Source organism: Mytilus edulis, unplaced genomic scaffold (assembly GCF_963676685.1).
Source record: "Mytilus edulis unplaced genomic scaffold, xbMytEdul2.2 SCAFFOLD_96, whole genome shotgun sequence".
NCBI classification, from domain to species: domain Eukaryota; kingdom Metazoa; phylum Mollusca; class Bivalvia; order Mytilida; family Mytilidae; genus Mytilus; species Mytilus edulis.
In genome coordinates, this window is record NW_027266967.1 from 1 (window position 1) to 15,467 (window position 15,467).

Here is a 15,467-nt window from a genome sequence, read left to right on the forward strand (position 1 = left end):
ACGGTAAGAAAACAAACACGTCGAAGACTAGTATGTGTAATGTTCTAGTATCACACAAAGTTACAGAATTCAATCTGGAGAGATTTTGGAATTTAGATTCAATAGGAATAAATAGTAGGGAGGTAGACGAAGACGACAACGCATATATTTAAGTCTATCAGGACAGATCAATTGAGTTCTGAGAAAACAAATATTCCGCTATGTTACCTTGAAAACGTGATGAATTGCCTATAAATTAAGCAGTCACGAACAGAAGGACAGAAACGTCCTTCAAAGACTTACTCAAAACTCAGATATGTTAAAGAAGTACGGGAACATTATACAAGAACAGGAACGAAGAGGATTCATAGAGAAGGTAGATGAAACAGATGAACTTAAGACAAGTATCACTACATTCCTTATCATCCTATACAGAAGGAATCAAGCACTATGCCTATCAAAATTGTTTACGACTGCATTTGTCGACATCGCATAATTCGCAAAGTTTGAATGACTGATTTGTATGTGGACAACATTCTGTTAAGTTTACAGAACGAGGGTGGGCTGACTATAAGGAAGGGAGATCAATGATGGAGGAAACTGGATTCTATCTACGATCCTGGACGTCAAACCGTGTGGATATACGTAAGCTAGCTAAAACGGAAAAAAGTACTACTATATGCGGACAAAACACAAAAGTACTTGGTATGTTATGGAATAGCTGATTCGATGATCTGATGTACCAGAAATTAATACGGCCACTTTGTGAAAAATTGTGCATATCATGCTACAGGAATAAAATTTGGCATAGACTCAGCTCAGCTGTTACTCTTTTATTCAAGATAAGGAGGCATTTGAAAAAATGTCTCACATCCGGTAAAAATCTTAAATGGCCGACATCATACTTAAATCATCCAAATATCAGAGGCTAGTGTAAGTGTGTGAAAAGCGGTTTTTATCATGCTGATATAATAATATTTGGAACAAACCTTTGTTATGTACTACTTTTGGATATTTTATATAGATAAGATGTCTTTTAAAACCCTACTTTCGGTAAAATCCGACATGGCGGACATTGTACTAAAATAAGATTATTTTTAAAGGAGGGTATTACTACTATCATTAAATTGTTCAGGAACCTTTCTTTGATGCTGCTAATGGATACAATACATAAGACATATGTCTTTAAAAGCATTACTTCCGGTTATAGTCAAACTGGCGGACATGAAACATCATTATTTTACTTTAATATTCAACTTTATTTCAAAATGTAAAGAAACTGGGTTTTTTTTGTGCTGGTCAGTTACCATTTGGTTTTGGCTTTAAGTTATCTTCTAAACCACCTATTGTATTCTATAGATAATGATTAAATACAAAGCTAACACTTCCGGTATTTAAAACCAATTTGGAGTAAATTTCAAAGATGAGTCCTCAGTCCCATATCTTCGAAATAGAGGTTTTATTTGGATAGATTGATGAAAATAAGATAAAATCACTGTAGTACTAAAACATCTCTAAAAGTACAGATCATCATTTATGGCCGCAAATATTCACAATGGGAAAGCTGATTTTCCTCATTTACTAAGACAGCGGCGGTATTGGTTTTTACATCAATAATGTACAAGCTCCTGATAAGGTGAAGAGGCCTAACAAAGAGTTGTCCAAAGAAGTTCCAATGTTTCATATTTTCCCCGCCATTATAAACGTCTGGAATAGTAAGCATAGAAACCAAATCTCAAGCTTGTTACTCATCCACACCCGCCATGGTATATTGCACGTTTTACATGATGAAAAACATTAGACCGAGTCGTTCAAATATCATCAATAAGTCTTTCCACTTTCAAAAACATGTTTTCTTGCTTCGTAAACCCCATCTGATAAGTTTGTTCGATCTTACTACAAAACTACGTATCGTTTTATCAATGTCATTATCAAATCCATATCTGGTGATGTTGGTTGATCAATCATCATTCTAAATCATTAAGTCACATCTTCAAACGCCATCCATGTCAACAACGAAGTTCCCTTTCAAGTAAACGTGCACTTGAAAGGTCACGGATAGATTATATCTAAGGCTTTTTCCACTTCCAAATACAAGCCAATGTTCATCTGCCCCCATGTCACGGAATAATGACACAGCAATGACAGCAGCATCAGTATCGACTGTTCAAGTCATGAGTCAGTTAAGTCTGTGAATCACTGCATCAGACACAAGTTTTTTTTTATATTGATTCTATAGTATAAGCCTATTCATTTTAACATGGGGCTAAACTTGAAACACCATCATGTGGTGAATAACACAAAACATCCTGAGCATTTGTAGCTACAACTAACTCTTCCTCAAAATCTATTGATCAAGCGCCTGTGAATAAAAACTAAAAAGTTCTTTCTTAATGTCGCCATCTCTCAGAAAACTTTACCAATTTTGAGATTTGATTCGACTCTGGATTCGTCTTTGTATTCTCTTACCCCTAAGTGTATTTCTTTTTTCTGGTGGCAGCATTCAAACTACCGGTATTGTCTATATATGCATTCATCCACTGTTACAGTTTCAAGTTGTTTCATAACGAGTATGCTGATAGGGTATTATGCCCTTATCTTAAAAAGCATGAAACTATTATGATAAAGTCTTGGATGCATATGACAGTAGTAGCAACACATGTTCAGGATATTCTATCTTTACCGCCGTGATGCGTTTCAAGTTAAACACCATATTAATACATATGTATTAAAAGGCTGACACTAGAATCATGGTGCATGTGTCTGATGCAGTGAAACACGAAATTAAACAAGTCATTATTCGAACAGTCGTTACTGATGATGCTGTCATTACTGTTTCGCTATTTCGTGACATAGGGGTAGACGAACTATGGATTGTGTTTAAGAGGAGGAAAAGCTTTGGATAAATATATATAAATGACCTTCCAAATGCACTCGCGATTAGGGATCACACACAAATATTGTGATCCATTTTTCCGGTTGTGATACGGTTCTCTGTTTTCTTGAAAAGGGGGAAAAAGACTGTTTGGGAGACATTGATAGCATTTGAAGATGTGACTTTAACTTAAAGAATGATAATTGATCCGCCTAAATCACCGGTGTTTACTGTAAGATAGTAAAAAATAATCATATGGGGTTAGCATGGTTAACAAAGCAAGAAATATCTATTTACGCAAAAGGGTAGGTTAATTGAGGTTATCAACTTAGTCTAGTCTTTTCCAGCATGCAAAATGTACAATATACTAAGACACGTGTTTAGGGGACGAGCCTGAAATTGGCTCGTATGCTACCAAGTCCAGCCGCTAATGGATGACGACGGGACAAAGAGGATCACTTTTAAAAAACTCTTTCTGAGGGCTCATCATGTTGTCAGAAGCTTGCACATTGTGGATGTAAGAAAGGTTGTCGCGGTTGTTTTTATGAGGAAAATCAAGTCTCCCGTGCCCTGCGTCGTGTGCATGTGGTGGTAACTGGGAATTTACAAGGTTTTTTTGCCAAATAGTGGTAATTTTTAAAAGGTTTAGTACTTAAGTGATTTTATTTTGATTAAATCAATCTATCCAAAGCTCTACATCGAACATATGGAGTGAGGACTCATCTTTGACATTTACGCACTATTGGTTTTTTTTACCGGAAGTGTTAACTTTGTATTTAAATATTAACTACAGAATATGATAAGTGGTTTAGAGGATAAATTAAAACCTAAAGTTGATGACCACCACAAAAAAAAAACCACTTTCTTCACATTTTGAAAAAAAAGATAGATATCAAAATAAAAAAATGACATATTTATGTCCTCCATTTTGAATATTACCGGAAGAAAGGATTTATAAGACATATATCTTATACATTGTATTCCTTGGAAGCATCAAAGAAATGTTCCTGTACAATTTAATGATAGTAACAATACGTTAAAACACATTTCAATCCCCCTCCCTAAAAAATAAGCTTATTTTAGTCAATGTCCGCCATATTGGATTCTACCGAAAGTAGGGTTTTTAGAGACATTTTATCTATATAATATATCCAAAAGTATTACATAACAAAGGTTTGTACCAAATATTATTATAGCAGCATGCTGATAGATCCTTTTCACACATTGTGGATTCATTATTATTCGTGGGATACCAATTTTTCGTGGATTTTGTTGGTACAGGCAAACCACGAAATTTGATGTTCAACGAATGACAAATTTTACAAAGGCTTGTACTAGTATGCAGACTTCGGTAAAACCACGAAGTTAAATATCCACGAATATGTGAGTTTCCCTGAATCCACGAAAATTGGTACCCACGAAAATAAATGAATCCACAGTACTAGCCTTCTATATTGGGCCGATTAAAGTATCGAGGGGTTAATGCATCAACCACGTAACTGAAAATTTTGCAGTTTTGAGATTTATTGATTTGTTTAGCACTAAAGTATTAAATGATATTACCTAAATTTTTTAGAGCAATTGGTTATAAAATAAATTTTTAATTGACATGTTCATCAATCTATTATAAGTTTGATAACGAAAGTTTGCCAACATGAACGACTTATCTCGTATTACTATTAGAATGAACGTTTTATTCTTATAATTAAATAGCTTGCACCAAGCGCCCCAACAAAATATCTAACGATGAGGTGTGTCGCATTCCTATAAACAAACAAATGTTTGAAAATGCATATGCCTCAACACTGTAACAAGTACTATCTTCATATTGCAATTGACATTTTGATTTATTTATTTCAACACCTAAAACCATTTCCCCCACAACATCAGATAATGTTTTGCAGCTGTTAAAGAAATGTGAATATCAGCAGGTTATCAAACAAGCAAGGTCAACTAAGTGTTACTGGCATGACCTCATATTAGATATATAAACATCAACTGAGATTAAACCAAGTAATTGTTTTGATTGATGACGGGTTTTGACACGGAATTTTGATATTCAGCAAAAAAACTGCAAATTAGAAAAAAAGTTTGTATATTTTGTTAAAAAATAATGCATATTATTGAAATAATTGATTAATTTTTAATTCCATTATACTTAACTTTTACATTTTATTATACGTTTTTAATTAAAATTGATATTATTACAAAACATATTTACGGTACAATTCATTTTCATTATACCTGTTTCCTAAGAGAAAAATATTTAAAAAGATATTAAATTTAATATGTTTGTATCTTCCTTAATTTCATTAGTACCAATAAGCGCATGTTTTTTTTGTTTTTGCAGTAGCATCTATATTATTTGAGACAAGAGAAAAAGAAAAAGGAATTAAAATGTATGCCTAAATGTTTCATTTGGTAAGTTAATACGGAAAAAGTATTACATTGAAAAATGAATCAATTATTTTATGTAACATACAAATTAAGTATATTTTTTTAAAATGCAAAAAATAATCGTAGCATAGTTTTTTTTCAGAGATAAATATGCTGAATCAGTATGTAAGAAAATATATATCTATTTACTTTTTATTTTTAAGCATTTCGAATACAAAACACTTGTACGTGCTTATCTCATATAAATAAAAAAAAATGTAATAATTAATAATTAATCTAATAATACTAGATTATGTTTTATAGGAAAAATGTTTGAATGAAAATATCTGAATGATATTTCGTATCTGTTGTAGATATACAAAATATGGCAGACATACAGTGGTCCTCAGATGATGACTTGGAGGAAATTTTGAATGCAATTGAACTTGATGAAACAAGTGGTGACCAAAAAGAAGAAGCTGTGAGTTTTGATAATACTAGTAGTGTTAACAGAACTGGACAGACTGATACGGAACACTGTAAAACCTTATTCGGAATCAACTATCCAACAGGCTGATGTCACTGTAAACCTTGATACGGAATCAACTATCCAACAGGCTGATGTCACTGTAAACCCTGATACGGAACCAACTATCCACAGGCTGATGTCACTGAAAACCCTGATACGGAATCAACTATCCAACAGGCTGATGTCACTGAAAACCCTGATACGAATCAACTATCCAACAGGTTGATGTAACTGAAAACCCTGATACGGAATCAACTATCCAACAGGCTGATGTCACTGTAAATCTTGATACGGAATCAACTATCCGACAGGCTGATGTCACTGTAAACCCTGATACAGAACCAACTATCCAACAGGTTGATGTCACTGAAAACCCTGATACGGAATCAACTATCCAACAGGCTGATGTCACTGTAAACCCTGATACGGAATCAACAATTCAACATGCTGATGTCACTGTGAACCCTGATACGGAATCAACTATCCAACAGGCTGATGTCACTGTAAACCCTGATACGGAATCAACAATTCAACATGATGATGTCACTAAAAAAAAACCCTGATACGGAATCAACTATCCAACAGGCTGATTTCACTGTAAACCCTGATACGGAATCAACTATCCAACAGGAACATTTCACTGTAAAACCTGATTCGGAATCAACTATCCAACAGGCTGATGTCACTGTAAACCCTGATACGGAATCAACTATCCAACAGGAAGATTTCACTGTAAAACCTGATACGGAACCAACTATCCAACAGTTCATCGCTACTTGCCTAATGCATGCTGTTACAACACTTCCTAATATCGAAACTATTGACCACAAATTCCTAGAAAGTGGACACACTCAGATGGAATGTGACAGTATGCATTCTGCCATTGAATTTGCAAAAAAAAAAAGACCGAGATTTATGTTCCACAGCAATGGTCGACAGTAATCCGCATGGCCAGGAGGAATGATCCATATTTGATAGTTCCGCTCACATTTGAAAATATATACAGGACTCCAAAAACAGATTTTTCGGTACAGAAAAGAAGACATCAATGGAAAAAAAATCAAATAGCTGAAAATGATATGGTTGAGATTTGAAAAGAAGGATCCAGATCATATATCCTTTAAACATAAATTTGGATATTCGTTCCGTAAAATGAGAGTTACAGAAAAGACTAGAAAAGGTCGTCCCGTAAATTTAATGGAGATACATAAGAGATATACAGCTAAACAGACAGTATCTGCTGCTAAAATGAAAGATTTACTGAATCTTTGTAAAACTGGTGTTATTCCAAGCGAGTACCACAGTTTCTACAAAGGATCACAATCGGACAGCAAAACACCAGATATACTCCCAGATCCGGATTGTGAGGAAGATGAAATTGACTCCGAAAAAGAATAATGATTAAGACTGAAAACTGCATCAGTTGTCTTCAAAGCAAAAACAATATAACAATCTTGGTTTATCAGTTATAATATAACATAAACTGATATAGTGAATTATGCATTTCATTTTCAATTCACGTAGTCTTAGGAAATTCATTGATTTTTGCTGTGTTATATTTTCTTGTAATCAAGTCTAATTGCCACAAATGTCGAAGGAAACATAAGAAAGTTTTAATTTTGAAAGAAAAGGAATATTCTTAAGGGAAAGTTTAAATAAGTCGTTTTTCCTCTATTATTATTTTAATTTTAAAATAACTTTATTTTGTTTTATTAACAACATCCAATCTTTTTCTATTGGAACTTTTGTCTTTTTTCTTTAAAATTCAGTGAAAACTACTTCACACAATATATTAATAATTTTTTATGTGTATTTAATTTCATCATGTGTTTTAGAAAATAATAGTATTTCTTATAAATATAATAAAGATCATCCATTACCATAAATTCTTTAAAATAATGTAATTTTTTAAAACAACCAAAAAACAGAATGATTGGAAAATATTTGGTCAAAAATAACAATTTGAATTTTGTTCGTGAATAATAATATATATTTTAAAATTCACATTCCGTGATTACTTTGTGTATAGTTTTCCCTGTAATTACATCACCTTATGTATTGTTTTCTTTCACTTAACAATGTTTAATTATATCAAGTGTTATTTTGCATTTATCACAGTATATCATTCAAAACAAATAAAAAATAATTAGTTATATTTATTCGTTTTTCAAATTCCACAATCTCTTATTGCTTGCAAATGCAATGATGCTTATTAAACAACATTTAGAATATGATACACCACACAGGCGTAAAAATGTTATCACTAGTAATGACCTTGTGACACAAACATCTGCATTACATTTTAATCATTATGGAATACCTATATCCGTTAAACATTTCAAGTGCAATTATATCTTTTATCTGACAACCAATTAGCATCAAATTATAAAAGGATAGTAACTAAGTCTATTTTTGCAATCTATGTTAATTTGGTACATTTCTGTAGTAAAATAGAATTTACATTTACAGTCAAACTTTGTATGTCGGTTTCTGAAAAGTCACAACTTTCTAGATACGAGATTGTTGCATTAACCCATCGGTATGATGTCCGCTATTTTTTATTTAACCGGCAGTGAGACATTTTTTTCAAATGCCTTCTTATCTGAAATAAAAGAGTAATATTTCAGGAAGGTCTATGCCAATGTTCATGCTTATATCAGGATGTGCACAACTCGTCTAAAATATACTTGTGGCCGCCGGACTAAATGTGATATTCCAATACTAGACATTGTAACAAAAAGTGAGATTTTGAAAATTCTTCGAAAAAATACGATCCACTTAGAATACTTAGCCTGGTCACAATACGAACAAAGAAGCTCATACAGGATCTATGGAAAAGTGGATTGAATTGGGATAAACACGTTTCGGAAAACTCTAAGGATTACTGTAGCAAGCGACTTTGAGAAAGCGACACACAACGTATTTCCGAGATATTATTTCTCCGGTAATTCTATTTCGGAATAGTCTGGTAACAGCGCTTCTGTCTTCTGTTCTACGATCTGACTGATTTCATTTTTTCGAGATCCGGGTCACGGTATCATAAATAAAGATGATAGTTAAGGCAATATGTACTACAACAACTGTTCAGCCAGTACATTAAATATACATATTCGTATTCCAACGCGAAGTCACTGACAGTACGACGTCGACAATGGACAAGTACAATAAATCGGACGTTATGCTCCCGCGATAGGTTAACCAATAATGGCTAACGTGGAGAATCTCTTAGTATGGCCAGTCAACAATAGTTAATTTCCATTTTTAACCCACTTCTGAAAAATCTTACGGGTCTAAGGCATCAGTGCTTTTATCCATTTTTAAAGGTAATAACTACCTTTGTCCCTGTTATCGTGGCCCTAGTGGAGAATCTTTTAGTTTTGCGAGTCGGCAACAGTTCAATAAACCCAATTCCCTTTGCTGACTGACTCGTACGGGTCTAGGGCATAAGTGTTATGGGTCATTTTAGAGTCAATATCAACTTCTACCTCTGGTATAATTGTCGATGTGGAGAATCTCTTAGCTTGGCCAGCCGGCAATAGTTCAGTTCGAATTTGTTGTAAACCGGTATCCCATATCCCCACTTTTAACCCTCTACTTACTTACTCATACGGGTCTAGGGTATAAGTGCTATGGGTCATTTTAAAGTCAATAAGTACCTCTTCCTCTGGTATCATTGCCTACGGGGACAATCTCTTCGTTTGGCCAGCAGGCAATAATTCATTTCGAATTTGTGATATACTTGGGTACCCCCTCCTTATCCTTTCCTGACTAACTCATACGGGTCTAGGGCATAAGTGCTATCGGCCATTTTAGAGGCAGTACCAACCTCTACCTCTGGTATAATGGTCGATGTGGTGAATCTTTTAGTTTGGCCAGCCGGCAATAGTTCAGTTCGAATTCGTTGTTAACCGGAATACCATATCCCCCCTTTTAACCTTCTACTGACAAACTCGTGCGGGTCCAAGGTACAAGTGCTCTGGGCCATTTTAAAGGCAATAAGTACCTCTTCCTCTGGTATCATTGCCCACGTGGAGAATCTCTTCGTTTGGCCAGCCGGCAATAGTTCATTTTCGAATTTGTGATATACCAGGGTACCCCCCTTATCCTTTTCTGACTAACTCGTACGGGTCTAGGGCATAAGTGATATGGGCCATTTTAGAGGCAATATCAACCTCTACCTCTGGTATAATGGTCGGTGTGAAGAATCTCTTAGTTTGGCCAGCCGGCACTAGTTCAGTTCGAATTCGTTGTATCTTGGATTCCATATCCCCCCTTTGAACCCTCTACTGACAAACTCGTACGGGTCTAGGGTATAAGTGTTATGTGCCATTTTAAAGGCAATAAGTACCTCTTCCTCTGGTATCATTGACCACGTGGAGAATCTCTTCGTTTGGCCAGCCCGCAATAGTTTATTTTCGAATTTGTGATATACCAGGGTACCCCCCTTATCCTTTTCTGACTAACTCGTACGGGTCTAGGGCATAAGTGCTATGGGCCATTTTAGAGGCAATACCAACCTCTACCTCTGGTATAATGGTCGGTGTGGAGAATCTCTTAGTTTGGCCAGCCGGCACTAGTTCAGTTCGAATTCGTTGTATCTTGGATTCCATATCCCCCCTTTGAACCCTCTACTGACAAACTCGTACGGGTCTAGGGTATAAGTGCTATGGGCCATTTTAAAGGCAATAAGTACCTCTTCCTCTGGTATCATTGCCCACGTGGAGAATCTCTTCGTTTGGCCAGCCGGCAATAGTTCATATTCGAATTTGTGATATACCAGGGTACCCCCCCCTTATCCTTTTCTGACTAACTCGTACGGGTCTAGGGCATAAGTGTTATGGGCCATTTTAGAGGCAATACCAACCTCTACCTCTGGTATAATGGTCGATGTGGAGAATCTCTTAGTTTGGCCAGCCGGCAATAGTTCAGTTCGAATTCGTTGTATCTTGGATTCCATATCCCCCCCTTTGAACCCTCTACTGACAAACTCGTACGGGTCTAGGGTATAAGTGCTATGGGCCATTTTAAAGGTAATAAGTACCTCTTCCTCTGGTATCATTACCCACGTGGAGAATCTCTTCGTTTGGCCAGCCGGCAATAGTTCATTTTCGAATTTGTGATATAACAGGGTACCCCCCCCCCCTTATCCTTTTCTGACTAACTCGTACGGGTCTAGGGCATAAGTGCTATGGGCCATTTTAGAGGCAATACCAACCTCTACCTCTGGTATAATGGTCGGTGTGGAGAATCTCTTAGTTTACCCAGCCGGCACTAGTTCAGTTCGAATTAGTTGTATCTTGGATTCCATATCCCCCCTTTGAACCCTCTACTGACAAACTCGTACGGGTCTAGGGTATAAGTGCTATGGGCCATTTTAAAGGCAATAAGTACCTCTTCCTCTGGTATCATTGCCCACGTGGAGAATCTCTTCGTTTGGCCAGCCGGCAATAGTTCATTTTCGAATTTGTGATATACCAGGGTACCCCCCCTTATCCTTTTCTGACTAACTCGTACGGGTCTAGGGCATAAGTGCTATGGGCCATTTTAGAGGCAATACCAACCTCTACCTCTGGTATAATGGTCGGTGTGGAGAATCTCTTAGTTTGGCCAGCCGGCACTAGTTCAGTTCGAATTCGTTGTATCTTGGATTCCATATCCGCCCTTTGAACCCTCTACTGACAAACTCGTACGGGTCTAGGGTATAAGTGTTATGTGCCATTTTAAAGGCAATAAGTACCTCTTCCTCTGGTATCATTGACCACGTGGAGAATCTCTTCGTTTGGCCAGCCGGCAATAGTTCATTTTCGAATTTGTGATATACCAGGGTACCCCCTTATCCTTTTCTGACTAACTCGTACGGGTCTAGGGCATAAGTGTTATGGGCCATTTTAGAGGCAATACCAACCTCTACCTCTGGTATAATGGTCGGTGTGGAGAATCTCTTAGTTTGGCCAGCCGGCACTAGTTCAGTTCGAATTCGTTGTATCTTGGATTCCATATCCCCCCTTTGAACCCTCTACTGACAAACTCGTACGGGTCTAGGGTATAAGTGCTATGAGCCATTTTAAAGGCAATAAGTACCTCTTCCTCTGGTATCATTGCCCACGTGGAGAATCTCTTCGTTTGGCCAGCCGGCAATAGTTCATATTCGAATTTGTGATATACCAGGGTACCCCCCCCCCCCTTATCCTTTTCTGACTAACTCGTACGGGTCTAGGGCATAAGTGCTATGGACCATTTTAGAGGCAATACCAACCTCTACCTCTGGTATAATGGTCGATGTGGAGAATCTCTTAGTTTGGCCAGCCGGCAATAGTTCAGTTCGAATTCGTTGTATCTTGGATTCCATATCCCCCCTTTGAACCCTCTACTGACAAACTCGTACGGGTCTAGGGTATAAGTGCTATGTGCCATTTTAAAGGCAATAAGTACCTCTTCCTCTGGTATCATTGACCACGTGGAGAATCTCTTCGTTTGGCCAGCCGGCAATAGTTCATTTTCGAATTTGTGATATACCAGGGTACCCCCCTTATCCTTTTCTGACTAACTCGTACGGGTCTAGGGCATAAGTGCTATGGGCCATTTTAGAGGCAATACCAACCTCTACCTCTGGTATAATGGTCGGTGTGGAGAATCTCTTAGTTTGGCCAGCCGGCACTAGTTCAGTTCGAATTCGTTGTATCTTGGATTCCATATCCCCCCTTTGAACCCTCTACTGACAAACTCGTACGGGTCTAGGGTATAAGTGCTATGGGCCATTTTAAAGGCAATAAGTACCTCTTCCTCTGGTATCATTGCCCACGTGGAGAATCTCTTCGTTTGGCCAGCCGGCAATAGTTCATATTCGAATTTGTGATATACCAGGGTACCCCCCCCCCCACCCCCTTATCCTTTTCTGAATAACTCGTACGGGTCTAGGGCATAAGTGCTATGGGCCATTTTAGAGGCAATACCAACCTCTACCTCTGTTATAATGGTCGGTGTGGAGAATCTCTTAGTTTGGCCAGCCGGCACTAGTTCAGTTCGAATTCGTTGTATCTTGGATTCCATATCCCCCCTTTGAACCCTCTACTGACAAACTCTTACGGGTCTAGGGTATAAGTGCTATGGGCCATTTTAAAGGCAATAAGTGCCTCTTCCTCTGGTATCATTGCCCACGTGGAGAATCTCTTCGTTTGGCCAGCCGGCAATAGTTCATATTCGAATTTGTGATATACCAGGGTACCCACCCCCCCCCCCTTATCCTTTTCTGACTAAATCGTACGGGTCTAGGGCATAAGTGTTATGGGCCATTTTAGAGGCAATACCAACCTCTACCTCTGGTATAATGGTCGATGTGGAGAATCTCTTAGTTTGGCCAGCCGGCAATAGTTCAGTTCGAATTCGTTGTATCTTGGATTCCATATCCCCCCTTTGAACCCTCTACTGACAAACTCGTACGGGTCTAGGGTATAAGTGCTATGGGCCATTTTAAAGGCAATAAGTGCCTCTTCCTCTGGTATCATTGCCCACGTGGAGAATCTCTTCGTTTGGCCAGCCGGCAATAGTTCATATTCGAATTTGTGATATACCAGGGTACCCCCCCCCCCCTTATCCTTTTCTGACTAACTCGTACGGGTCTAGGGCATAAGTGTTATGGGCCATTTTAGAGGCAATACCAACCTCTACCTCTGGTATAATGGTCGATGTGGAGAATCTCTTAGTTTGGCCAGCCGGCAATAGTTCAGTTCGAATTCGTTGTATCTTGGATTCCATATCCCCCCTTTGAACCCTCTACTGACAAACTCGTACGGGTCTAGGGTATAAGTGCTATGGGCCATTTTAAAGGCAATAAGTACCTCTTCCTCTGGTATCATTACCCACGTGGAGAATCTCTTCGTTTGGCCAGCCGGCAATAGTTCATTTTCGAATTTGTGATATAACAGGGTACCCCCCTTATCCTTTTCTGACTAACTCGTACGGGTCTAGGGCATAAGTGCTATGGGCCATTTTAGAGGCAATACCAACCTCTACCTCTGGTATAATGGTCGGTGTGGAGAATCTCTTAGTTTGGCCAGCCGGCAATAGTTCAGTTCGAATTCGTTGTATCTTGGATTCCATATCCCCCCTTTGAACCCTCTACTGACAAACTCGTACGGGTCTAGGGTATAAGTGCTATGGGCCATTTTAAAGGCAATAAGTACCTCTTTCTCTGGTATCATTGACCACGTGGAGAATCTCTTTGTTTGGCCAGCCGGCAATAGTTCATTTTCGAATTTGTGATATACCAGGGTACCCCCCTTATCCTTTTCTGACTAACTCGTACGGGTCTAGGGCATAAGTGATATGGGCCATTTTAGAGGCAATATCAACCTCTACCTCTGGTATAATGGTCGGTGTGAAGAATCTCTTAGTTTGGCCAGCCGGCACTAGTTCAGTTCGAATTCGTTGTATCTTGGATTCCATTTCCCCCCTTTGAACACTCTACTGACAAACTCGTACGGGTCTAGGGTATAAGTGTTATGTACCATTTTAAAGGCAATAAGTACCTCTTCCTCTGGTATCATTGACCACGTGGAGAATCTCTTCGTTTGGCCAGCCGGCAATAGTTCATTTTCGAATTTGTGATATACCAGGGTATCCCCCTTATCCTTTTCTGACTAACTCGTACGGGTCTAGGGCATAAGTGCTATGGGCCATTTTAGAGGCAATACCAACCTCTACCTCTGGTATAATGGTCGGTGTGGAGAATCTCTTAGTTTGGCCAGCCGGCACTAGTTCAGTTCGAATTCGTTGTATCTTGGATTCCATATCCCCCCTTTGAACCCTCTACTGACAAACTCGTACGGGTCTAGGGTATAAGTGCTATGGGCCATTTTAAAGGCAATAAGTACCTCTTCCTCTGGTATCATTGCCCACGTGGAGAATCTCTTCGTTTGGCCAGCCGGCAATAGTTCATATTCGAATTTGTGATATACCAGGGTACCCCCCCCCCCACCCCCTTATCCTTTTCTGACTAACTCGTACGGGTCTAGGGCATAAGTGCTATGGGCCATTTTAGAGGCAATACCAACCTCTACCTCTGGTATAATGGTCGGTGTGGAGAATCTCTTTGTTTGGCCAGCCGGCACTAGTTCAGTTCGAATTCGTTGTATCTTGGATTCCATATCCCCCCTTTGAACCCTCTACTGACAAACTCTTACGGGTCTAGGGTATAAGTGCTATGGGCCATTTTAAAGGCAATAAGTGCCTCTTCCTCTGGTATCATTGCCCACGTGGAGAATCTCTTCGTTTGGCCAGCCGGCAATAGTTCATATTCGAATTTGTGATATACCAGGGTACCCCCCCCCCTTATCCTTTTCTGACTAACTCGTACGGGTCTAGGGCATAAGTGTTATGGGCCATTTTAGAGGCAATACCAACCTCTACCTCTGGTATAATGGTCGATGTGGAGAATCTCTTAGTTTGGCCAGCCGGCAATAGTTCAGTTCGAATTCGTTGTATCTTGGATTCCATATCCCCCCTTTGAACCCTCTACTGACAAACTCGTACGGGTCTAGGGTATAAGTGCTATGGGCCATTTTAAAGGCAATAAGTACCTCTTCCTCTGGTATCATTACCCACGTGGAGAATCTCTTCGTTTGGCCAGCCGGCAATAGTTCATTTTCGAATTTGTGATATAACAGGGTACCCCCCCTTATCCTTTTCTGACTAACTCGTACGGGTCTA

At 38.5% G+C, this 15,467-nt stretch overlaps 1 protein-coding gene across 1 annotated transcript; it reads left to right on the forward strand.

The window, feature by feature from the left end:
- The first annotated feature begins 295 nt into the window (after window positions 1-295).
- LOC139504662 (uncharacterized) lies at window positions 296-6,701 on the forward strand. Its single transcript, XM_071294701.1, has 4 exons — window positions 296-383; window positions 5,605-5,711; window positions 5,981-6,262; window positions 6,345-6,701. Exons 1-4 carry the CDS (start codon window positions 296-298, stop codon window positions 6,699-6,701), a joined length of 834 nt encoding a protein of 277 aa, XP_071150802.1.
- Window positions 6,702-15,467: the final 8,766 nt, after the last annotated feature.

Bases quoted from the DNA above. Each gene is read 5' to 3' on its own strand.
- LOC139504662 (XM_071294701.1), top strand. From the start codon at position 296: ATGTTAAAGAAGTACGGGAACATTATACAAGAACAGGAACGAAGAGGA. The intron at 384-5,604 runs GTATCACTACAT...TATCTGTTGTAG, and splicing joins AACAGATGAACTTAAGACAA to ATATACAAAATATGGCAGAC. The intron at 6,263-6,344 runs GTAAACCCTGAT...ACTATCCAACAG, and splicing joins TCCAACAGGCTGATGTCACT to GCTGATTTCACTGTAAACCC.